At 42.5% G+C, this 24,864-nt stretch overlaps 1 protein-coding gene across 1 annotated transcript in view; it reads left to right on the top strand.

The window, feature by feature from the left end:
* The window catches only part of camta2 (calmodulin binding transcription activator 2), a 182,205-nt gene that overhangs the window by 121,514 nt on the left and 35,827 nt on the right, over positions 1-24,864 (top strand). Inside the window, exon 14 of the mRNA XM_031831390.1 lies at positions 24,548-24,729. Within this exon, the coding sequence (XP_031687250.1) occupies positions 24,548-24,729 (182 nt within the window). The remainder of the gene's footprint in view (positions 1-24,547; positions 24,730-24,864) is intronic.

Here is a 24,864-nt window from a genome sequence, read left to right as displayed (position 1 = left end):
GGTTAGGAACTAGGGTTAGTTTTAGGGTTAGGAGCTTCGGTTAGGAACTAGGGTTCGTTTTAGGGATAGGAGCTAGGGTTAGTTTTAGGGTTAGGGAGTCGTTTTAGGGTTAGGAGCTAGGGTTAGTTTTAGTTTTAGGGTTAGGGATTTGTTTTAGGGTTAGGAGCTAGGGTTAGTTTTAGGGTTATGGAGTCGTTTTAGGGTTAGGAGCTAGGGTTAGTTTTAGTTTTAGGGTTAGGGATTAGTTTTAGGGTTAGGAGCTAGGGTTAGTTTTAGGGTTAGGAACTAGGGTTAGCTTTAGGGATAGGAACTAGGGTTAGTTTTAGGGATAGGAGCTAGGGTTAGTTTTAGGGTTAGGAACTAGGGTTAGCTTTAGGAATAGGAACTAGGGTTCGTTTTAGGGTTAGGAGCTAGGGTTAGTTTTAGTTTTAGGGTTAGGGATTAGTTTTAGGGTTAGGAGCTTGGGTTAGTTTTAGGGATATGATCTAGGGTTAGGAATTAGGGTTTGTTTTAGGGTTAGGAACTAGGGTTAGTTTTAGGGTTAGGAGCTTGGGTTAGTTTTAGGGATATGATCTAGGGTTAGGAATTAGGGTTAGTTTTAGGGTTAGGAACTAGGGTTAGTTTTAGGGTTAGGAGCTTGGGTTAGTTTTAGGGATATGATCTATGGTTAGGAACTAGGGTTAGTTTTAGGGTTAGGAACTAGGGTTAGTTTTAGGGTTAGGAGTTAGGGTTAGTTTTAGGGTTAGGAACTAGGGTAGTTTTAGGGGTAGGAGCTAGGGTTAGTTTTAGGGTTAGGAGCTAGGGTTAGATTTAGTTATAGGGTTAGGAACTAGGGTTAGTTTTAGGGTTAGGAACTAGAGTTAGGAACTAGGGTTCGTTTTACGGTTAGGATCTAGGGTTAGTTTTAGGGTTAGGAACTAGGGTTAGTTTTAGGGTTAGGAACTAGGGTTAGCTTTAGGGATAGGAACTAGGGTTAGTTTTAGGGATAGGAGCTAGGGTTAGTTTTAGGGTTAGATACTAGGGTTAGCTTTAGGGATAGGAATTAGGGTTCCTTTTAGGGATAGGAACTAGGGTTCGTTTTAGGGATAGGAGCTAGGGTTAGTTTTAGTTTTAGGGTTAGGGGCTTGGGTTAGTTTTAGGGATATGATCTAGGGTTAGGAATTAGGGTTAGTTTTAGGGTTAGGAACTAGGGTTAGTTTTAGGGTTAGGAGCTTGGGTTAGTTTTAGGGATATGATCTAGGGTTAGGAATTAGGGTTAGTTTTAGGGTTAGGAACTAGGGTTAGTTTTAGGGTTAGGAGCTTCGGTTAGGAACTAGGGTTCGTTTTAGGGATAGGAGCTAGGGTTAGTTTTAGGGTTAGGGAGTCGTTTTAGGGTTAGGAGCTAGGGTTAGTTTTAGTTTTAGGGTTAGGGATTTGTTTTAGGGTTAGGAGCTAGGGTTAGTTTTAGGGTTATGGAGTCGTTTTAGGGTTAGGAGCTAGGGTTAGTTTTAGTTTTAGGGTTAGGGATTAGTTTTAGGGTTAGGAGCTAGGGTTAGTTTTAGGGTTAGGAACTAGGGTTAGCTTTAGGGATAGGAACTAGGGTTAGTTTTAGGGATAGGAGCTAGGGTTAGTTTTAGGGTTAGGAACTAGGGTTAGCTTTAGGAATAGGAACTAGGGTTCGTTTTAGGGTTAGGAGCTAGGGTTAGTTTTAGTTTTAGGGTTAGGGATTAGTTTTAGGGTTAGGAGCTTGGGTTAGTTTTAGGGATATGATCTAGGGTTAGGAATTAGGGTTTGTTTTAGGGTTAGGAACTAGGGTTAGTTTTAGGGTTAGGAGCTTGGGTTAGTTTTAGGGATATGATCTAGGGTTAGGAATTAGGGTTAGTTTTAGGGTTAGGAACTAGGGTTAGTTTTAGGGTTAGGAGCTTGGGTTAGTTTTAGGGATATGATCTATGGTTAGGAACTAGGGTTAGTTTTAGGGTTAGGAACTAGGGTTAGTTTTAGGGTTAGGAGTTAGGGTTAGTTTTAGGGTTAGGAACTAGGGTAGTTTTAGGGGTAGGAGCTAGGGTTAGTTTTAGGGTTAGGAGCTAGGGTTAGATTTAGTTATAGGGTTAGGAACTAGGGTTAGTTTTAGGGTTAGGAACTAGAGTTAGGAACTAGGGTTCGTTTTACGGTTAGGATCTAGGGTTAGTTTTAGGGTTAGGAACTAGGGTTAGTTTTAGGGTTAGGAACTAGGGTTAGGAGCTAGGGTTAGTTTTAGGGTTAGGAACTAGGGTTAGGGACTGGGGTTAGTTTTAGGGTTAGGAACTAGGGTTAGGAGCTAGGGTTAGTTTTAGGGTTAGGAACTAGGGTTAGTTTTAGGGTTAGGAACTAGGTTTAGTTTTAGGGTTAGGAGCTAGAGTTAGTTTTAGGGTTAGGAGCTAGAGTTAGGAACTAGGGTTAGATTTAGGGTTAGGAATTAGGGTTAGATTTAGGGTCAGGAATTAGGGTTAGTTTTAGGTTTAGGAACTAGGGTTAGGAACTAGGGTTAGTTTTAGGGTTAGGAACTAGGGTTAGGGACTAGGGTTAGTTTTAGGGTTAGGAACTAGGGTTAGGAGCTAGGGTTAGTTTTAGGGTTAGGAACTAGGGTTAGGAACTAGGGTTAGTTTTAAGGTTAGGAACTAGGGTTAGTTTAAGGGTTAGGAACTAGGGTTAGTTTTAGGGTTAGGAGCTAGGGTTAGTTTTAGGGTTAGGAACTAGGGTTAGTTACTAGGGTTAGTTTTAGTTTTAGGAACTAGGGTTAGGAGCTAGGGTTAGGAACTAGGGTTAGGAACTAGGGTTAGTTTTAAGGTTAGGAACTAGGGTTAGTTTTAGGGTTAGGAACTAGGGTTAGTTTTAGGGTTAGGAACTAGGGTTAGTTTTAGGGTTAGGAACTAGAGTTAGGAACTAGGGTTAGTTTTAGGGTTAGGAGCTAGGGTTCGTTTTAGGGTTAGGAATTAGGGTTCGTTTTAGGGTTAGGAACTAGGGTTAGTTTTAGGGTTAGGAACTAGGGTTAGTTTTAGGGTTAGGAACTAGGGTTAGTTTTAGGGTTAGGAACTAGGTTTAGTTTTAGGGTTAGGAACTAGAGTTAGTTTTAGGGTTAGGAACTAGGGTTTGTTTTAGGGTTAGGAGCTTGGGTTTGTTTTAGGGTTAGGAGCTAAGGTTAGTTTTAGGGTTATGGTTAGTTTTAGGGTTAGGAACTAGGGTTAGTTTTAGGGTTAGGAGCTAGGGTTAGGAGCTAGGGTTAGTTTAAGGGTTAGGAACTAGGGTTAGTTTTAGGGTTAGGAGCTAGGGTTAGTTTTAGGGTTAGGAACTAGGGTTAGTTTTAGTTTTAGGAACTAGGGTTAGGAGCTAGGGTTAGGAACTAGGGATAGGAACTAGGGTTAGTTTTAAGGTTAGGAACTAGGGTTAGTTTTAGGGTTAGGAACTAGGGTTAGTTTTAGGGTTAGGAACTAGGGTTAGTTTTAGGGTTAGGAACTAGAGTTAGGAACTAGGGTTAGTTTTAGGGTTAGGAGCTAGGGTTCGTTTTAGGGTTAGGAATTAGGGTTCGTTTTAGGGTTAGGAACTAGGGTTAGTTTTAGGGTTAGGAACTAGGGTTAGTTTTAGGGTTAGGAACTAGGGTTAGTTTTAGGGTTAGGAACTAGGTTTAGTTTTAGGGTTAGGAACTAGAGTTAGTTTTAGGGTTAGGAACTAGGGTTTGTTTTAGGGTTAGGAGCTTGGGTTTGTTTTAGGGTTAGGAGCTAAGGTTAGTTTTAGGGTTAGGGTTAGTTTTAGGGTTAGGAACTAGGGTTAGTTTTAGGGTTTGGAGCTAGGGTTAGTTTTAGGGTTAGGAATTAGGGTTAGTTTTAGGGTTAGGAACTAGAGTTAGTTTTAGGGTTAGGAGCTAGGGTTAGTTTTAGGGTTAGTTTTAGGGTTAGGAACTAGGGTTAGTTTTAGTTTTAGGGTTAGTTTTAGGGTCAGGAGCTAGGGTTAGGAGCTAGGGTTAGTTTTAGGGTTAGGAATTAGCGTTAGTTTTAGGGTTAGGAACTAGGGTTGGCTTTAGGGATAGGAATTAGGGTTCATTTTAGGGATAGGAACTAGGGTTCGTTTTAGGGATAGGAGCTAGGGTTAGTTTTAGTTTTAGGGTTAGGGATTAGTTTTAGGGTTAGGAGCTTGGGTTAGTTTTAGGGATATGATCTAGGGTTAGGAATTAGGGTTAGTTTTAGGGTTAGGAACTAGGGTTAGTTTTAGGGTTAGGAGCTTGGGTTAGTTTTAGGGATATGATCTAGGGTTAGGAATTAGGGTTAGTTTTAGGGTTAGGAACTAGGGTTAGTTTTAGGGTTAGGAGCTTGGGTTAGTTTTAGGGATATGATCTAGGGTTAGGAATTAGGGTTCGTTTTAGGGTTAGGAACTAGGGTTAGGAACTAGGGTTCGTTTTAGGGATAGGAGCTAGGGTTAGTTTTAGGGTTAGGGATTCGTTTTAGGGTTAGGAGCTAGGGTTAGTTTTAGGGTTAGGGAGTCATTTTAGGGTTAGGAGCTAGGGTTAGTTTTAGTTTTAGGGTTAGGGATTAGTTTTAGGGTTAGGAGCTAGGGTTAGGAACTAGGGTTCGTTTTAGGGTTAGGATCTAGGGTTAGTTTTAGGGTTAGGAACTAGGGTTAGGAACTAGGGTTAGTTTTAGGGTTAGGAACTAGGGTTAGGAGCTAGGGTTAGTTTTAGGGTTAGGAACTAGGGTTAGGGACTAGGGTTAGTTTTAGGGTTAGGAACTAGGGTTAGGAGCTAGGGTTAGGAACTAGGGTTAGTTTTAAGGTTAGGAACTAGGGTTAGTTTAAGGGTTAGGAACTAGGGTTAGTTTTAGGGTTAGGAACTAGGGTTAGTTTTAGGGTTAGGAACTAGAGTTAGGAACTAGGGTTCGTTTTAGGGTTAGGAGCTAGGGTTAGTTTTAGGGTTAGGGATTAGTTTTAGGGTTAGGAGCTAGGGTTAGTTTTAGTTTTAGGGTTAGGGATTAGTTTTAGGGTTAGGGATTAGTTTTAGGGTTATGAGCTAGGGTTAGTTTTAGGGTTAGGAACTAGGGTTAGCTTTAGGGATAGGAACTAGGGTTAGTTTTAGGGATAGGAGCTAGGGTTCGTTTTAGGGTTAGGAACTAGGGTTAGTTTTAGGGATATGATCTAGGGTTAGGAATTAGGGTTAGTTTTAGGGTTAGGAACTGGGGTTAGTTTTAGGGTTAGGAGCTTGGGTTAGTTTTAGGGATATGATCTAGGGTTAGGAATTAGGGTTAGTTTTAGGGTTAGGAACTAGGGTTAGTTTTAGGGTTAGGAGCTTGGGTTAGTTTTAGGGATATGATCTAGGGTTAGGAACTAGGGTTAGTTTTAGGGTTAGGAACTAGGGTTAGTTTTAGGGTTAGGAGCTTGGGTTAGTTTTAGGGATATGATCTAGGGTTAGGAATTAGGGTTAGTTTTAGGGTTAGGAACTAGGGTTAGGAACTAGGGTTCGTTTTAGGGTTAGGATCTAGGGTTAGTTTTAGGGTTAGGAACTAGGGTTAGGAGCTAGGGTTAGTTTTAGGGTTAGGAACTAGGGTTTGTTTTAGGGTTAGGAGCTTGGGTTTGTTTTAGGGTTAGGAGCTAAGGTTAGTTTTAGGGTTATGGTTAGTTTTAGGGTTAGGAACTAGGGTTAGTTTTAGGGTTAGGAGCTAGGGTTAGGAGCTAGGGTTAGTTTAAGGGTTAGGAACTAGGGTTAGTTTTAGGGTTAGGAGCTAGGGTTAGTTTTAGGGTTAGGAACTAGGGTTAGGAACTAGGGTTAGTTTTAGTTTTAGGAACTAGGGTTAGGAGCTAGGGTTAGGAACTAGGGTTAGGAACTAGGGTTAGTTTTAAGGTTAGGAACTAGGGTTAGTTTTAGGGTTAGGAACTAGGGTTAGTTTTAGGGTTAGGAACTAGGGTTAGTTTTAGGGTTAGGAACTAGAGTTAGGAACTAGGGTTAGTTTTAGGGTTAGGAGCTAGGGTTCGTTTTAGGGTTAGGAATTAGGGTTCGTTTTAGGGTTAGGAACTAGGGTTAGTTTTAGGGTTAGGAACTAGGGTTAGTTTTAGGGTTAGGAACTAGGGTTAGTTTTAGGGTTAGGAACTAGGTTTAGTTTTAGGGTTAGGAACTAGAGTTAGTTTTAGGGTTAGGAACTAGGGTTTGTTTTAGGGTTAGGAGCTTGGGTTTGTTTTAGGGTTAGGAGCTAAGGTTAGTTTTAGGGTTAGGGTTAGTTTTAGGGTTAGGAACTAGGGTTAGTTTTAGGGTTAGGAGCTAGGGTTAGTTTTAGGGTTAGGAATTAGGGTTAGTTTTAGGGTTAGGAACTAGAGTTAGTTTTAGGGTTAGGAGCTAGGGTTAGTTTTAGGGTTAGTTTTAGGGTTAGGAACTAGGGTTAGTTTTAGTTTTAGGGTTAGTTTTAGGGTCAGGAGCTAGGGTTAGGAGCTAGGGTTAGTTTTAGGGTTAGGAATTAGGGTTAGTTTTAGGGTTAGGAACTAGGGTTGGCTTTAGGGATAGGAATTAGGGTTCATTTTAGGGATAGGAACTAGGGTTCGTTTTAGGGATAGGAGCTAGGGTTAGTTTTAGGGTTAGGGAGTCGTTTTAGGGTTAGGAGCTAGGGTTAGTTTTAGTTTTAGGGTTAGGGATTAGTTTTAGGGTTAGGAGCTTGGGTTAGTTTTAGGGATATGATCTAGGGTTAGGAATTAGGGTTAGTTTTAGGGTTAGGAACTAGGGTTAGTTTTAGGGTTAGGAGCTTGGGTTAGTTTTAGGGATATGATCTAGGGTTAGGAATTAGGGTTAGTTTTAGGGTTAGGAACTAGGGTTAGTTTTAGGGTTAGGAGCTTGGGTTAGTTTTAGGGATATGATCTAGGGTTAGGAATTAGGGTTCGTTTTAGGGTTAGGAACTAGGGTTAGGAACTAGGGTTCGTTTTAGGGATAGGAGCTAGGGTTAGTTTTAGGGTTAGGGATTAGTTTTAGGGTTAGGAGCTAGGGTTAGTTTTAGGGTTAGGGAGTCATTTTAGGGTTAGGAGCTAGGGTTAGTTTTAGTTTTAGGGTTAGGGATTAGTTTTAGGGTTAGGAGCTAGGGTTAGTTTTAGGGTTAGGAACTAGGGTTAGCTTTAGGGATAGGAACTAGGGTTAGTTTTAGGGATAGGAGCTAGGGTTCGTTTTAGGGTTAGGAACTAGGGTTAGTTTTAGGGATATGATCTAGGGTTAGGAATTAGGGTTAGTTTTAGGGTTAGGAACTGGGGTTAGTTTTAGGGTTAGGAGCTTGGGTTAGTTTTAGGGATATGATCTAGGGTTAGGAATTAGGGTTAGTTTTAGGGTTAGGAGCTAGGGTTAGTTTTAGGGTTAGGGATTAGTTTTAGGGTTAGGAGCTAGGGTTAGTTTTAGTTTTAGGGTTAGGGATTAGTTTTAGGGTTAGGGATTAGTTTTAGGGTTATGAGCTAGGGTTAGTTTTAGGGTTAGGAACTAGGGTTAGCTTTAGGGATAGGAACTAGGGTTAGTTTTAGGGATAGGAGCTAGGGTTCGTTTTAGGGTTAGGAACTAGGGTTAGTTTTAGGGATATGATCTAGGGTTAGGAATTAGGGTTAGTTTTAGGGTTAGGAACTGGGGTTAGTTTTAGGGTTAGGAGCTTGGGTTAGTTTTAGGGATATGATCTAGGGTTAGGAATTAGGGTTAGTTTTAGGGTTAGGAACTAGGGTTAGTTTTAGGGTTAGGAGCTTGGGTTAGTTTTAGGGATATGATCTAGGGTTAGGAACTAGGGTTAGTTTTAGGGTTAGGAACTAGGGTTAGTTTTAGGGTTAGGAGCTTGGGTTAGTTTTAGGGATATGATCTAGGGTTAGGAATTAGGGTTAGTTTTAGGGTTAGGAACTAGGGTTAGGAACTAGGGTTCGTTTTAGGGTTAGGATCTAGGGTTAGTTTTAGGGTTAGGAACTAGGGTTAGGAGCTAGGGTTAGTTTTAGGGTTAGGAACTAGGGTTTGTTTTAGGGTTAGGAGCTTGGGTTTGTTTTAGGGTTAGGAGCTAAGGTTAGTTTTAGGGTTATGGTTAGTTTTAGGGTTAGGAACTAGGGTTAGTTTTAGGGTTAGGAGCTAGGGTTAGGAGCTAGGGTTAGTTTAAGGGTTAGGAACTAGGGTTAGTTTTAGGGTTAGGAGCTAGGGTTAGTTTTAGGGTTAGGAACTAGGGTTAGGAACTAGGGTTAGTTTAGTTTTAGGAACTAGGGTTAGGAGCTAGGGTTAGGAACTAGGGTTAGGAACTAGGGTTAGTTTTAAGGTTAGGAACTAGGGGTTAGTTTTTAGGGTTAGGAACTAGGGTTAGTTTTAGGGTTAGGAACTAGGGTTAGTTTTAGGGTTAGGAACTAGAGTTAGGAACTAGGGTTAGTTTTAGGGTTAGGAGCTAGGGTTTCGTTTTAGGGTTAGGAATTAGGGTTCGTTTTAGGGTTAGGAACTAGGGTTAGTTTTAGGGTTAGGAACTAGGGTTAGTTTTAGGGTTAGGAACTAGGGTTAGTTTAGGGTTAGGAACTAGGTTTAGTTTTAGGGTTAGGAACTAGAGTTAGTTTTAGGGTTAGGAACTAGGGTTTGTTTTAGGGTTAGGAGCTTGGGTTTGTTTTAGGGTTAGGAGCTAAGGTTAGTTTTAGGGTTAGGGTTAGTTTTAGGGTTAGGAACTAGGGTTAGTTTTAGGGTTAGGAGCTAGGGTTAGTTTTAGGGTTAGGAATTAGGGTTAGTTTTAGGGTTAGGAACTAGAGTTAGTTTTAGGGTTAGGAGCTAGGGTTAGTTTTAGGGTTAGTTTTAGGGTTAGGAACTAGGGTTAGTTTTAGTTTTAGGGTTAGTTTTAGGGTCAGGAGCTAGGGTTAGGAGCTAGGGTTAGTTTTAGGGTTAGGAATTAGGGTTAGTTTTAGGGTTAGGAACTAGGGTTGGCTTTAGGGATAGGAATTAGGGTTCATTTTAGGGATAGGAACTAGGGTTCGTTTTAGGGATAGGAGCTAGGGTTAGTTTTAGGGTTAGGGAGTCGTTTTAGGGTTAGGAGCTAGGGTTAGTTTTAGTTTTAGGGTTAGGGATTAGTTTTAGGGTTAGGAGCTTGGGTTAGTTTTAGGGATATGATCTAGGGTTAGGAATTAGGGTTAGTTTTAGGGTTAGGAACTAGGGTTAGTTTTAGGGTTAGGAGCTTGGGTTAGTTTTAGGGATATGATCTAGGGTTAGGAATTAGGGTTAGTTTTAGGGTTAGGAACTAGGGTTAGTTTTAGGGTTAGGAGCTTGGGTTAGTTTTAGGGATATGATCTAGGGTTAGGAATTAGGGTTCGTTTTAGGGTTAGGAACTAGGGTTAGGAACTAGGGTTCGTTTTAGGGATAGGAGCTAGGGTTAGTTTTAGGGTTAGGGATTAGTTTTAGGGTTAGGAGCTAGGGTTAGTTTTAGGGTTAGGGAGTCATTTAGGGTTAGGAGCTAGGGTTAGTTTTAGTTTTAGGGTTAGGGATTAGTTTTAGGGTTAGGAGCTAGGGTTAGTTTTAGGGTTAGGAACTAGGGTTAGCTTTAGGGATAGGAACTAGGGTTAGTTTTAGGGATAGGAGCTAGGGGTTCGTTTTAGGGTTAGGAACTAGGGTTAGTTTTAGGGATATGATCTAGGGTTAGGAATTAGGGTTAGTTTTAGGGTTAGGAACTGGGGTTAGTTTTTAGGGTTAGGAGCTTGGGTTAGTTTTAGGGATATGATCTAGGGTTAGGAATTAGGGTTAGTTTAGGGTTAGGAACTAGGGTTAGTTTTAGGGTTAGGAGCTTGGGTTAGTTTTTAGGGATATGATCTAGGGTTAGGAACTAGGGTTAGTTTTAGGGTTAGGAACTAGGGTTAGTTTTAGGGTTAGGAGCTTGGGTTAGTTTTAGGGATATGATCTAGGGTTAGGAATTAGGGTTAGTTTTAGGGTTAGGAACTAGGGTTAGGAACTAGGGTTCGTTTTAGGGTTAGGATCTAGGGTTAGTTTTAGGGTTAGGAACTAGGGTTAGGAACTAGGGTTAGTTTTAGGGTTAGGAACTAGGGTTAGGAGCTAGGGTTAGTTTTAGGGTTAGGAACTAGGGTTAGGGACTAGGGTTAGTTTTAGGGTTAGGAACTAGGGTTAGGAGCTAGGGTTTAGTTTAGGGTTAGGAACTAGGGTTAGTTTTAAGGTTAGGAACTAGGGTTTAGTTTAAGGGTTAGGAACTAGGGTTAGTTTTAGGGTTAGGAACTAGGGTTAGTTTTAGGGTTAGGAACTAGAGTTATGGAACTAGGGTTCGTTTTAGGGTTAGGAGCTAGGGTTAGTTTTAGGGTTAGGGATTAGTTTTAGGGTTAGGAGCTAGGGTTAGTTTTAGGGTTAGGGAGTCATTTTAGGGTTAGGAGCTAGGGTTAGTTTTAGTTTTAGGGTTAGGGATTAGTTTTAGGGTTATGAGCTAGGGTTAGTTTTAGGGTTAGGAACTAGGGTTAGCTTTAGGGATAGGAACTAGGGTTAGTTTTAGGGATAGGAGCTAGGGTTCGTTTTAGGGTTAGGAACTAGGGTTAGTTTTTAGGGATATGATCTAGGGTTAGGAATTAGGGTTAGTTTTAGGGTTAGGAACTGGGGTTAGTTTTAGGGTTAGGAGCTTGGGTTAGTTTTAGGGATATGATCTAGGGTTAGGAATTAGGGTTAGTTTTAGGGTTAGGAACTAGGGTTAGTTTTAGGGTTAGGAGCTTGGGTTAGTTTAGGGATATGATCTAGGGTTAGGAACTAGGGTTAGTTTTAGGGTTAGGAACTAGGGTTAGTTTTAGGGTTAGGAGCTTGGGTTAGTTTTAGGGATATGATCTAGGGTTAGGAATTAGGGTTAGTTTTTAGGGTTAGGAACTAGGGTTAGGAACTAGTGTTCGTTTTAGGGTTAGGATCTAGGGTTAGTTTTAGGGTTAGGAACTAGGGTTAGGAACTAGGGTTAGTTTTTAGGGTTTAGGAACTAGGGTTAGGAGCTAGGGTTAGTTTTAGGGTTAGGAACCTAGGGTTAGGGACTAGGGTTATTTTTAAGGGTTAGGAACTAGGGTTAGGAGCTAGGTTTTAGGGTTTTATTGTTGGTTAGGAACTAGGGTTAGGAACTAGGGTTAGTTTTAAGGTTAGGAACTAGGGTTAGTTTAAGGGTTTAGGAACTAGGGTTAGTTTTAGGGTTAGGAACTAGGGTTAGTTTTAGGGTTAGGAACTAGAGTTAGGAACTAGGGTTCGTTTTAGGGTTAGGAGCTAGGTTAGTTTTAGGGTTAGGAACTAGGGTTAGGACTAGGGTTAGTTTTAGTGTTAGGAACTAGGGTTAGGAGCTAGGGTTAGGAACTAGGGGTAGGAACTAGGGTTAGTTTTAAGGTTAGGAACTAGGGTTAGTTTTAGGGGTTAGGAACTAGGGTTAGTTTTAGGGTTAGGAACTAGGGTTAGTTTTAGGGTTAGGAACTAGAGTTAGGAACTAGGGTTAGTTTTAGGGTTAGGAGCTAGGGTTCGTTTTAGGGTTAGGAATTAGGGTTAGTTTAGGGTTAGGAACTAGGGTTATTTAGGGTTAGGAACTAGGGTTTAGTTTTGGGTTAGGAACTAGGGTTAGTTTTAGGGTTAGGACCTAGGGGTTAGTCCTTAGGGTTAGGAGCTTGGTTTTGTTTTAGGGTTAGGAGCTAAGGTTATTTTTAGGGTTAGGGTTAGTTTTAGGGTTAGGAACTAGGGTTAGTTTTAGGGTTAGGAGCTAGGGTTAGAGCTAGGGTTAGTTTTAGGGTTAGGAATTAGGGTTAGTTTTAGGGTAGGAACTAGAGTTTATTTAGGGTTAGGAGCTAGGGTTAGTTTTAGGGTTAGGAACTAGGGTTAGTTTTAGTTTTAGGGTTAGTTTTAGGGTCAGGAGCTAGGGTTAGGAGCTAGGGTTAGTTTAGGGTTAGGAATTAGGGTTAGTTTTAGGGTTAGGAACTAGGGTTGGCTTTAGGGATAGGAATTAGGGTTTCGTTTTAGGGATAGGAACTAGGGTTCGTTTTAGGGATAGGAGCTAGGGTTAGTTTTAGGGTTAGGGAGTTCGTTTTAGGGTTAGGAGCTAGGGTTAGTTTTAGTTTAGGGTAGGGATTAGTTTTAGGGTTAGGAGCTTGGGTTAGTTTTAGGGATATGATCTAGGGTTAGGAATTAGGGTTAGTTTTAGGGTTAGGAACTAGGGTTAGTTTTAGGGTTAGGAGCTTGGGTTAGTTTAGGGATATGATCTAGGGGTAGGAATTAGGTTAGTTTAGGGTTAGGAACTAGGGTTAGTTTTAGGGTTAGGAGCTGGGTTAGTTTTAGGGATATGATCTAGGGTTAGGATTAGGGTTAGTTTTAGGGTTAGGAACTAGGGTTAGGACTAGGGTTCGTTTTAGGGATAGGAGCTAGGGTTAGTTTTAGGGTTAGGGAAAGTCGTTTTAGGGTTAGGAGCTAGGGTTAGTTTTAGNTAGTTTTAGGGTTAGGAACTAGGGTTAGGAACTAGGGTTAGTTTTGGTTAGGAGTTAGGGTTAGTTTTAGGGTTAGGAACTAGGGTTAGTTTTTAGGGATAGGAGCTAGGGTTAGTTTTTAGGGTTAGGAACTAGGGTTAGCTTTAGGGATAGGAAACTAGGGTTGGTTTTAGGGATAGGAACTAGGGTTCGTTTTAGGGATAGGAGCTAGGGTTATTTGTAGGGTTAGGAACTAGGGTTAGCTTTAGGGATAGAACTAGGGTTCGTTTTAGGGATAGGAGCTAGGGTTAGTTTTAGGGTTAGGAACTATGGTTATCTTTAGGGATAGGAACTAGGGTTAGTTTTAGGGATAGGAACTAGGGTTCGTTTTAGGGATATGAGCTAGGGTTAGTTTTAGGGTTGGAACTAGGGTTAGCTTTCGGGATAGGAACTAGGGTTAGTTTAGGGATAGGAACTAGGGTCGTTTTAGGGATAGGAGCTAGGGTTAGTTTTAAGGGTTAGGGAGTCGTTTTAGGGTTAGGAGCTAGGGTTCGTTTTAGTTTAGGGTTAAGGATTAGTTTTAGGGTTAGGAGCTTGCGGTTAGTTTTAGGGATATGATCTAGGGTTAGGAATTAGGGTTAGTTTAGGGTTAGGAACTAGGGTTAGTTTTAGGGTTAGGAGCTTGGGTTTAGTTTTAGGGATATGATCTAGGGTTAGGAATTAGGGTTAGTTTTAGGGTTAGGAACTAGGGTTAGTTTTAGGGTTAGGAGCTTGGGTTAGTTTAGGGATATTGATCTAGGGTTAGGAACTAGGGTTAGTTTTAGGGTTAGGAACTAGGGTTAGTTTTAGGGTTAGGAGCTTGGGTTAGTTTTAGGGATATGATTCTAGGGTTAGGAATTAGGGTTAGTTTTAGGGTTAGGAACTAGGGTTAGGAACTAGGGTTCGTTTTAGGGATAGGAGCTAGGGTTAGTTTTAGGGTTAGGGCTAGGGTTAGTTTTAGGGTTAGGAATTAGGGTTAGTTTTAGGGTTAGGAACTAGAGTTAGTTTTAGGGTTAGGAGCTAGGGTTAGTTTTAGGGTTAGTTTTAGGGTTAGGAACTAGGGTTAGTTTTAGTTTTAGGGTTAGTTTTAGGGTCAGGGAGCTAGGGTTAGGAGCTAGGGTTAGTTTTAGGGTTAGGAATTAGGGTTAGTTTTAGGGTTAGGAACTAGGGTTGGCTTTAGGGATAGGAATTAGGGTTCGTTTTAGGGATAGGAACTAGGGTTCGTTTTAGGGATAGGAGCTAGGGTTAGTTTTTAGGGTTAGGGAGTCGTTTTAGGGTTAGGAGCTAGGGTTAGTTTTAGTTTTAGGGTTAGGGATTCGTTTTAGGGTTAGGAGCTTGGGTTAGTTTTAGGGTTAGGAATTAGGGTTCGTTTTAGGGTTAGGAACTAGGGTTAGTTTTAGGGTTAGGAGCTTGGGTTAGTTTTAGGGATATGGTCTAGGGTTAGGAATTAGGGTTCGTTTTAGGGTTACGAACTAGGGTTAGTTTTAGGGTTAGGAGCTTGGGTTAGTTTTAGGGATATGATCTAGGGTTAGGAATTAGGGTTAGTTTTAGGGTTAGGAACTAGGGTTAGGAACTAGGGTTCGTTTTTAGGGATAGGAGCTAGGGTTAGTTTAGTTTTAGGGTTAGGGATTAGTTTTAGGGTTAGGAGCTAGGGTTAGTTTTAGGGTTAGGGAGTCATTTTAGGGTTAGGAGCTAGGGTTAGTTTTAGTTTTAGGGTTAGGGATTAGTTTTAGGGTTAGGAGCTAGGGTTAGTTTTAGGGTTAGGAACTAGGGTTAGCTTTAGGGATAGGAACTAGGGTTAGTTTTAGGGTTAGGAACTAGGGTTAGGAGCTAGGGTTAGTTTTAGGGTTAGGAACTAGGGTTAGGGACTAGGGTTAGTTTTAGGGTTAGGAACTAGGGTTAGGAGCTAGGGTTAGTTTTAGGGTTAGGAGCTTGGGTTAGTTTAGGGATATGATCTAGGGTTAGGAATTAGGGTTAGTTTTAGGGTTAGGAACTAGGGTTAGGAACTAGGGTTCGTTTTAGGGATAGGAGCTAGGGTTAGTTTTAGGGTTAGGGAGTCGTTTTAGGGTTAGGAGCTAGGGTTAGTTTTAGGGATAGGAACTAGGGTTCGTTTTAGGGATAGGAGCTAGGGTTAGTTTTAGGGTTAGGGAGTCATTTTAGGGTTAGGAGCTAGGGTTAGTTTTAGTTTTAGGGTTAGGGATTAGTTTTAGGGTTAGGAGCTAGGGTTAGTTTTAGGGTTAGGAACTAGGGTTAGCTTTAGGGATAGGAACTAGGGTTCGTTTTAGGGATAGGAGCTAGGGTTAGTTTTAGGGTTAGGAACTAGGGTTAGCTTTAGGGATAGGAACTAGGGTTAGTTTTAGGGATAGGAACTAGGGTTCGTTTTAGGGATAGGAGCTAGGGTTAGTTTTAGGGTTAGGAACTAGGGTTAGCTTTAGGGATAGGAACTAGGGTTAGTTTTAGGGATAGGAACTAGGGTTCGTTTTAGGGATAGGAGCTAGGGTTAGTTTTAAGGGTTAGGGAGTCGTTTTAGGGTTAGGAGCTAGGGTTAGTTTTAGTTTTAGGGTTAAGGATTAGTTTTAGGGTTAGGAGCTTGGGTTAGTTTTAGGGATATGATCTAGGGTTAGGAATTAGGGTTAGTTTTAGGGTTAGGAACTAGGGTTAGTTTTAGGGTTAGGAGCTTGGGTTAGTTTTAGGGATATGATCTAGGGTTAGGAATTAGGGTTAGTTTTAGGGTTAGGAACTAGGGTTAGTTTTAGGGTTAGGAGCTTGGGTTAGTTTTAGGGATATGATCTAGGGTTAGGAACTAGGGTTAGTTTTAGGGTTAGCAACTAGGGTTAGTTTTAGGGTTAGGAGCTTGGGTTAGTTTTTAGGGATATGATCTAGGGTTAGGAATTAGGGTTAGTTTTAGGGTTAGGAACTAGGGTTAGGAACTAGGGTTCGTTTTAGGGATAGGAGCTAGGGTTAGTTTTAGGGTTAGGGGCTAGGGTTAGTTTTAGTTTTAGGGTTAGGAACTAGGGTCGTTTTAGGGGTAGGAGCTAGGGTTAGTTTTAGGGTTAGGAGCTAGGGTTAGTTTTAGGGTTAGTTTTAGGGTTAGGAACTAGGGTTAGATTTAGTTATAGGGTTAGGAACTAGGGTTAGTTTTAGGGTTAGGAACTAGGGTTAGGAACTAGGGTTAGGAACTAGGGTTAGGAACTAGGGTTAGTTTTAGGGTTAGGAACTAGGGTTAGGAGCTAGGGTTAGGAACTAGGGTTAGTTTTAAGGTTAGGAACTAGGGTTAGTTTTAGTGTTAGGAACTAGGGTTAGTTTTAGGGTTAGGAACTAGGGTTAGTTTTAGGGTTAGGAACTAGAGTTAGGAACTAGGGTTAGTTTTAGGGTTAGGAGCTAGGGTTCGTTTTAGGGTTAGGAATTAGGGTTAGTTTTAGGGTTAGGAACTAGGGTTAGTTTTAGGGTTAGGAACTAGGGTTAGTTTTAGGGTTAGGAACTAGGGTTAGTTTTAGGGTTAGGAACTAGGTTTAGTTTTAGGGTTAGGAACTAGAGTTAGTTTTAGGGTTAGGAACTAGGGTTAGTTTTAGGGTTAGGAGCTTGGGTTTGTTTTAGTGTTAGGAGCTAAGGTTAGTTTTAGGGTTAGGGTTAGTTTTAGGGTTAGGAACTAGGGTTAGTTTTAGGGTTAGGAGCTAGGGTTAGGAGCTAGGGTTAGTTTTAGGGTTAGGAATTAGGGTTAGTTTTAGGGTTAGGAACTAGAGTTAGTTTTAGGGTTAGGAGCTATGGTTAGTTTTAGGGTTAGTTTTAGGGTTAGGAATTAGGGTTAGTTTTAGTTTTAGGGTTAGTTTTAGGGTCAGGAGCTAGGGTTAGGAGCTAGGGTTAGTTTTAGGGTTAGGAATTAGGGTTAGTTTTAGGGTTAGGAACTAGGGTTAGGAACTAGGGTTCGTTTTTGGGTTAGGAGCTAGGGTTAGTTTTAGGGTTAGGAGCTAGGCTTAGTTTTAGGGTTAGGAGCTAGGGTTCGTTTTAGGGTTAGGAGCTAGAGTTAGGAACTAGGGTTAGTTTTAGGGTTAGGAATTAGGGTTAGGAACTAGGGTTAGGAACTAGGGTTAGTTTTAGGGATGGGGTTAGGGTTAGTTTTAGGGTTAGGAACTAGGGTTAGTTTTAGGGATAGGAGCTAGGGTTCGTTTTAGGGTTAGGAACTAGGGTTCGTTTTAGGGATAGGAGCTAGGGTTAGTTTTATGGTTAGGGAGTCGTTTTAGGGTTAGGAGCTTGGGTTAGTTTTAGGGTTAGGAGCTAGGGTTAGTTTTAGGGTTAGGGATTAGTTTTAGGGTTAGGAGCTTGGGTTAGTTTTAGGGATATGATCTAGGGTTAGGAATTAGGGTTAGTTTTAGGGTTAGGAACTAGGGTTAGTTTTAGGGTTAGGAGCTTGGGTTAGTTTTAGGGATATGATCTAGGGTTAGGAATTAGGGTTAGTTTTAGGGTTAGGAACTAGGGTTAGGAACTAGGGTTCGTTTTAGGGATAGGAGCTAGGGTTAGTTTTAGGGTTAGGGAGTCGTTTTAGGGTTAGGAGCTAGGGTTAGTTTTAGGGTTATCGATTAGTTTTAGGGTTAGGAGCTTGGGTTAGTTTTAGGGATATGATCTAGGGTTAGGAATTAGGGTTAGTTTTAGGGTTAGGAAATGGGTTAGTTTTAGGGTTAGGAGCTTGGGTTAGTTTTAGGGATATGATCTAGGGTTAGGAATTAGGGTTAGTTTTAGGGTTAGGAACTAGGGTTAGGAACTAGGGTTCGTTTTAGGGATAGGAGCTAGGGTTAGTTTTAGGGTTAGGGAGTCGTTTTAGGGTTAGGAGCTAGGGTTAGTTTTAGTTTTAGGGTTATCGATTAGTTTTAGGGTTAGGAGCTAGGGTTAGTTTTAGGGTTAGGAACTAGGGTTAGCTTTAGGGATAGGAACTAGGGTTAGTTTTAGGGATAGGAGCTAGGGTTAGTTTTAGGGTTAGGAACTAGGGTTAGCTTTAGGGTTAGGAGCTAGGGTTAGTTTTAGTTTTAGGGTTAGTGATTAGTTTTAGGGTTAGGAGCTTGGGTTAGTTTTAGGGATATGATCTAGGGTTAGGAATTAGGGTTAGTTTTAGGGTTAGGAATTAGGGTTAGGGTTAGGAACTAGGGTAAGTTTTAGGGTTAGGAGCTTGGGTTAGTTTTAGGGATATTATCTAGGGTTAGGAATTAGGGTTAGTTTTAGGGTTAGGAACTAGGGTTAGGAACTAGGGTTCGTTTTAGGGATAGGAGCTAAGGTTAGTTTTAGGGTTAGGGAGTCGTTTTAGGGTTAGGAGCTAGGGTTAGTTTTAGTTTTAGGGTTAGGGATTAGTTTTAGGGTTAGGAGCTAGGGTTAGTTTTAGGGTTAGGAACTAGGGTTAGTTTTAGGGATAGGAACTAGGGTTAGTTTTAGGGATAGGAACTAGGGTTCGTTTTAGGGATAGGAACTAGGGTTCGTTTTAGGGATAGGAGCTAGGGTTAGTTTTAGGGATAGGGAGTCGTTTTAGGGTTAGGAGCTAGGGTTAGTTTTAGTTTTAGGGTTAGGGATTAGTTTTAGGGTTAGGAGCTTGGGTTAGTTTTAGGGATATGATCTAGGGTTAGGAATTAGGGTTAGTTTTAGGGTTAGGAACTAGGGTTCGTTTTAGGGTTAGGAGCTTGGGTTAGTTTTAGGGATATGATCTAGGGTTAGGAACTAGGGTTAGTTTTAGGGTTAGGAACTAGGGTTCGTTTTAGGGTTAGGAGCTAGGGTTAGTTTTAGGGTTAGGGATTAGTTTTAGGGTTAGGAGCTTGGGTTAGTTTTAGGGATATGATCTAGGGTTAGGAATTAGGGTTAGTTTTAGGGTTAGGAACTAGGGTTAGTTTTAGGGTTAGGAGCTTGGGTTAGTTTTAGGGATATGATCTAGGGTTAGGAACTAGGGTTAGTTTTAGGGTTAGGAACTAGGGTTCGTTTTAGGGTTAGGAGTTAGGGTGAGTTTTAGGGTTAGGAACTAGGGTAGTTTTAGGGGTAGGAGCTAGGGTTAGTTTTAGGGTTAGGAGCTAGGGTTAGTTTTAGGGTTAGTTTTAGGGTTAGGAACTAGGGTTAGATTTAGTTATAGGGTTAGTTTTAGGGTTAGTTTTAGGGTTAGGAACTAGGGTTAGGAACTAGGGTTAGTTTAGGGTTAGGAGCTAGGGTTAGTTTTAGGGTTAGGAGCTAGGCTTAGTTTTAAGGTTAGGAGCTTGGGTTAGTTTTAGGGATATGATCTAGGGTTAGGAATTAGGGTTAGTTTTAGGGTTAGGAACTAGGGTTAGTTTTAGGGTTAGGAGCTTGGGTTAGTTTTAGGGATATGATCTAGGGTTAGGAACTAGGGTTAGTTTTAGGGTTAGCAACTAGGGTTAGTTTTAGGGTTAGGAGCTTGGGTTAGTTTTAGGGATATGATCTAGGGTTAGGAATTAGGGTTAGTTTTAGGGTTAGGAACTAGGGTTAGGAACTAGGGTTAGTTTTAGGGTTAGGAACTAGGGTTAGGAACTAGGGTTAGTTTTAGGGTTAGGAACTAGGGTTAGGAGCTAGGGTTAGGAACTAGGGTTAGTTTTAAGGTTAGGAACTAGGGTTAGTTTTAGTGTTAGGAACTAGGGTTAGTTTTAGGGTTAGGAACTAGGGTTAGTTTTAGGGTTAGGAACTAGAGTTAGGAACTAGGGTTAGTTTTAGGGTTAGGAGCTAGGGTTCGTTTTAGGGTTAGGAATTAGGGTTAGTTTTAGGGTTAGGAACTAGGGTTAGTTTTAGGGTTAGGAACTAGGGTTAGTTTTAGGGTTAGGAACTAGGGTTAGTTTTAGGGTTAGGAACTAGGTTTAGTTTTAGGGTTAGGAACTAGAGTTAGTTTTAGGGTTAGGAACTAGGGTTAGTTTTAGGGTTAGGAGCTTGGGTTTGTTTTAGTGTTAGGAGCTAAGGTTAGTTTTAGGGTTAGGGTTAGTTTTAGGGTTAGGAACTAGGGTTAGTTTTAGGGTTAGGAGCTAGGGTTAGGAGCTAGGGTTAGTTTTAGGGTTAGGAATTAGGGTTAGTTTTAGGGTTAGGAACTAGAGTTAGTTTTAGGGTTAGGAGCTATGGTTAGTTTTAGGGTTAGTTTTAGGGTTAGGAATTAGGGTTAGTTTTAGTTTTAGGGTTAGTTTTAGGGTCAGGAGCTAGGGTTAGGAGCTAGGGTTAGTTTTAGGGTTAGGAATTAGGGTTAGTTTTAGGGTTAGGAACTAGGGTTAGGAACTAGGGTTCGTTTTTGGGTTAGGAGCTAGGGTTAGTTTTAGGGTTAGGAGCTAGGCTTAGTTTTAGGGTTAGGAGCTAGGGTTCGTTTTAGGGTTAGGAGCTAGAGTTAGGAACTAGGGTTAGTTTTAGGGTTAGGAATTAGGGTTAGGAACTAGGGTTAGGAACTAGGGTTAGTTTTAGGGATGGGGTTAGGGTTAGTTTTAGGGTTAGGAACTAGGGTTAGTTTTAGGGATAGGAGCTAGGGTTCGTTTTAGGGTTAGGAACTAGGGTTCGTTTTAGGGATAGGAGCTAGGGTTAGTTTTATGGTTAGGGAGTCGTTTTAGGGTTAGGAGCTTGGGTTAGTTTTAGGGTTAGGAGCTAGGGTTAGTTTTAGGGTTAGGGATTAGTTTTAGGGTTAGGAGCTTGGGTTAGTTTTAGGGATATGATCTAGGGTTAGGAATTAGGGTTAGTTTTAGGGTTAGGAACTAGGGTTAGTTTTAGGGTTAGGAGCTTGGGTTAGTTTTAGGGATATGATCTAGGGTTAGGAATTAGGGTTAGTTTTAGGGTTAGGAACTAGGGTTAGGAACTAGGGTTCGTTTTAGGGATAGGAGCTAGGGTTAGTTTTAGGGTTAGGGAGTCGTTTTAGGGTTAGGAGCTAGGGTTAGTTTTAGGGTTATCGATTAGTTTTAGGGTTAGGAGCTTGGGTTAGTTTTAGGGATATGATCTAGGGTTAGGAATTAGGGTTAGTTTTAGGGTTAGGAAATGGGTTAGTTTTAGGGTTAGGAGCTTGGGTTAGTTTTAGGGATATGATCTAGGGTTAGGAATTAGGGTTAGTTTTAGGGTTAGGAACTAGGGTTAGGAACTAGGGTTCGTTTTAGGGATAGGAGCTAGGGTTAGTTTTAGGGTTAGGGAGTCGTTTTAGGGTTAGGAGCTAGGGTTAGTTTTAGGGTTAGGAGCTAGGGTTCGTTTTAGGGTTAGGAGCTAGAGTTAGGAACTAGGGTTAGTTTTAGGGTTAGGAATTAGGGTTAGGAACTAGGGTTAGGAACTAGGGTTAGTTTTAGGGATGGGGTTAGGGTTAGTTTTAGGGTTAGGAACTAGGGTTAGTTTTAGGGATAGGAGCTAGGGTTCGTTTTAGGGTTAGGAACTAGGGTTCGTTTTAGGGATAGGAGCTAGGGTTAGTTTTATGGTTAGGGAGTCGTTTTAGGGTTAGGAGCTTGGGTTAGTTTTAGGGTTAGGAGCTAGGGTTAGTTTTAGGGTTAGGGATTAGTTTTAGGGTTAGGAGCTTGGGTTAGTTTTAGGGATATGATCTAGGGTTAGGAATTAGGGTTAGTTTTAGGGTTAGGAACTAGGGTTAGTTTTAGGGTTAGGAGCTTGGGTTAGTTTTAGGGATATGATCTAGGGTTAGGAATTAGGGTTAGTTTTAGGGTTAGGAACTAGGGTTAGGAACTAGGGTTCGTTTTAGGGATAGGAGCTAGGGTTAGTTTTAGGGTTAGGGAGTCGTTTTAGGGTTAGGAGCTAGGGTTAGTTTTAGGGTTATCGATTAGTTTTAGGGTTAGGAGCTTGGGTTAGTTTTAGGGATATGATCTAGGGTTAGGAATTAGGGTTAGTTTTAGGGTTAGGAAATGGGTTAGTTTTAGGGTTAGGAGCTTGGGTTAGTTTTAGGGATATGATCTAGGGTTAGGAATTAGGGTTAGTTTTAGGGTTAGGAACTAGGGTTAGGAACTAGGGTTCGTTTTAGGGATAGGAGCTAGGGTTAGTTTTAGGGTTAGGGAGTCGTTTTAGGGTTAGGAGCTAGGGTTAGTTTTAGTTTTAGGGTTATCGATTAGTTTTAGGGTTAGGAGCTAGGGTTAGTTTTAGGGTTAGGAACTAGGGTTAGCTTTAGGGATAGGAACTAGGGTTAGTTTTAGGGATAGGAGCTAGGGTTAGTTTTAGGGTTAGGAACTAGGGTTAGCTTTAGGGTTAGGAGCTAGGGTTAGTTTTAGTTTTAGGGTTAGTGATTAGTTTTAGGGTTAGGAGCTTGGGTTAGTTTTAGGGATATGATCTAGGGTTAGGAATTAGGGTTAGTTTTAGGGTTAGGAATTAGGGTTAGGGTTAGGAACTAGGGTAAGTTTTAGGGTTAGGAGCTTGGGTTAGTTTTAGGGATATTATCTAGGGTTAGGAATTAGGGTTAGTTTTAGGGTTAGGAACTAGGGTTAGGAACTAGGGTTCGTTTTAGGGATAGGAGCTAAGGTTAGTTTTAGGGTTAGGGAGTCGTTTTAGGGTTAGGAGCTAGGGTTAGTTTTAGTTTTAGGGTTAGGGATTAGTTTTAGGGTTAGGAGCTAGGGTTAGTTTTAGGGTTAGGAACTAGGGTTAGTTTTAGGGATAGGAACTAGGGTTAGTTTTAGGGATAGGAACTAGGGTTCGTTTTAGGGATAGGAACTAGGGTTCGTTTTAGGGATAGGAGCTAGGGTTAGTTTTAGGGATAGGGAGTCGTTTTAGGGTTAGGAGCTAGGGTTAGTTTTAGTGTTAAGGATTAGTTTTAGGGTTAGGAGCTTGGGTTAGTTTTAGGGATATGATCTAGGGTTAGGAATTAGGGTTAGTTTTAGGGTTAGGAACTAGGGTTAGTTTTAGGGTTAGGAGCTTGGGTTAGTTTTAGGGATATGATCTAGGGTTAGGAACTAGGGTTAGTTTTAGGGTTAGGAACTAGGGTTCGTTTTAGGGTTAGGAGTTAGGGTTAGTTTTAGGGTTAGGAACTAGGGTAGTTTTAGGGGTAGGAGCTAGGGTTAGTTTTAGGGTTAGGAGCTAGGGTTAGTTTTAGGGTTAGGAACTAGGGTTAGATTTAGTTATAGGGTTAGTTTTAGGGTTAGTTTTAGGGTTAGGAACTAGGGTTAGGAACTAGGGTTAGTTTTAGGGTTAGGAGCTAGGGTTAGTTTTAGGGTTAGGAGCTAGGCTTAGTTTTAGGGTTAGGAGTTAGGGTTAGTTTTAGGGTTAGGAGCTAGAGTTAGGATCTAGGGTTAGTTTTAGGGTTAGGAATTAGGGTTAGTTTTAGGGTTAGGAACTAGGGTTAGGAACTAGGGTTAGTTTTAGGGTTAGGAGTTAGGGTTAGTTTTAGGGTTAGGAACTAGGGTTAGTTTTAGGGATAGGAGCTAGGGTTAGTTTTAGGGTTAGGAACTAGGGTTAGCTTTAGGGATAGGAACTAGGGTTGGTTTTAGGGATAGGAACTAGGGTTCGTTTTAGGGATAGGAGCTAGGGTTAGTTTTAGGGTTAGGGAGTCGTTTTAGGGTTAGGAGCTAGGGTTAGTTTTAGTTTTAGGGTTAGGGATTCGTTTTAGGGTTAGGAGCTTGGGTTAGTTTTAGGGATATGATCTAGGGTTAGGAATTAGGGTTAGTTTTAGGGTTAGGAACTAGGGTTAGTTTTAGGGTTAGGAGCTTGGGTTAGTTTTAGGGATATGATCTAGGGTTAGGAATTAGGGTTAGGAACTAGGGTTAGGAACTAGGGTTAGTTTTAGGGTTAGGAGCTAGGAGCTTGGGTTAAGGTTAGGGTAAATAGGATTTTAAATGGGACTGAATTGTGTGTTCCCTCAAGGTTAGTTATTCAAGACTGTGTGTCGGGCGAGGGGAGTTACTATCATGTGGCCCGCAATGGAAAACTCTCTACTCGTCCAGCAGATGAAAGGAGAGAACGTGAGAAAGAAAGACAGCAGAGAACGGGAGATTGGGTGAGGGAGGGAGAGAGGGGGTGAGGGAGGGAGGGAGGGGGAGGGGGAGAGGTAGAGGGAGGGAGGGTGGGTGGGGGGGAGTTGGTGGGAGGGAGGGAGGGAGGGGGAGAGGGAGGGACGGTGGGGGAGAGGGATGGAGGTAGGGAGGGAGGGAGGGAGGGGTGGGAGAGGGAGGGGGGGAGGGACGGTGGGGGAGAGGGAGGGAGGGTGGGTGAGGGAGTGGGAGGGAGGGAGGGTGGGTGAGAGGGAGGGAGGGAGGGAGGGTGGGTGAGAGGGAGGGAGTGATAGGGAGGGGGAGAGGGAGGGAGGGAGGCGGAGAGGGAGGGAGGGTAAGGGAGAGGGAGGGAGGGGGAGAGGGAGGGAGGGTGGGTGAGAAGGTGGGTGAGGGTGCGTGAGGGAGGGAGGGAGGGAGGGAGGAGTTTGGGGTGGAGGGTGGGGGAGAGGGAGGGAGGGTCAGTGAGGGATATGGAGGTTGTGGGAGTGGGTGAGGGTGAGGGAGGGAGGGTGGGGAGAGGTTGGGGGGGTTTAGGGAGGGTGGAGAAGAGCGAGGGAGGGTGGGGGAGAGAGAGGGGGAGGTTGGGGAGGAGGAGAGGGAGGGGGGAGAGGTTGGGGGTGAGGGAGGGAGGGAGGGGGAGAGAGGGGGAGAGGGAGGGTGGGTGAGGGAGGGGAGGGAGGGAGGGGAAGAGGGAGGGTGGGTGAGGGAGGGAGGGAGGGAGGGTGAGGGAGGGAGGGAGGAGGTTGGGCATGGAGGGTGGGGGAGAGGGAGGGAGGGAGGGTGGGGGAGTGGGTTGAGGGAAAGAGAGGGAGGGTGGCGGAGAGGTTGGGGAGGTGGAGGAAGGGTGGAGGGGGAGGTTGGGGGAGAGGGTGTAGAGTCGTGTTCATTTGCAAAAAAAGTTTTTTTCTCTCCTTCCCTCCTGTCTCGCTCTCTCTCTCTCTCCTCTCTCCTCTCCCTCTCTCTCTCTCCCCCTCCCTCCTTCTCCTCTCTCTCTCCTCTCTCTCTCTCCCCTCCCTCCTTCTCTCTCTCTCTCTCTCTCCTCTCCCTCTCTCTCTCTCTCTCTCTCACCTCTCTCTCCCCTCCCTCCTTCTCCTCTCTCTCCCTCTCCTTCCCTCCTCTCTCTCTCCTTCTCTCTCTCTCTCTCTCACCTCTCTCTCTCCCCCTCCCTCCTTCTCCTCTCTCTCTCCCTCTCCTTCCCTCCTCTCTCTCTCCTTCTCTCTCTCCAGTCAGGCCCATGGTTTGAGAGGAGGATAGTTGGAGTATGTGAGAGGATGATGGAGGGAGGGAGGTGGAGAGGAGGGGGAGAAGAGCGCCTCGCTCACTCTGTACGCCACAGAGGGATGACACTGCTCCACCTGGCCGCTGCACAGGGATACACACACCTCATCCACACACTCATCCACTGGAGGTATACACCCACACCTGATACTCACATACAGTTGAAGTCGGAAGTTTACATACACTTAGGTTGGGGTCATTAAAACTTGTTTTTCAACGACTCCACAAATTTCTTGTTAAGAAACTATAGTTTTGACAAGTCGGT

This window comes from Oncorhynchus kisutch, linkage group LG9 (assembly GCF_002021735.2).
Source record: "Oncorhynchus kisutch isolate 150728-3 linkage group LG9, Okis_V2, whole genome shotgun sequence".
Lineage (NCBI taxonomy): Eukaryota > Metazoa > Chordata > Actinopteri > Salmoniformes > Salmonidae > Oncorhynchus > Oncorhynchus kisutch.
Note: the sequence above shows the minus strand (reverse complement) of the source record. Positions and strands in the feature narration are given on the sequence as shown.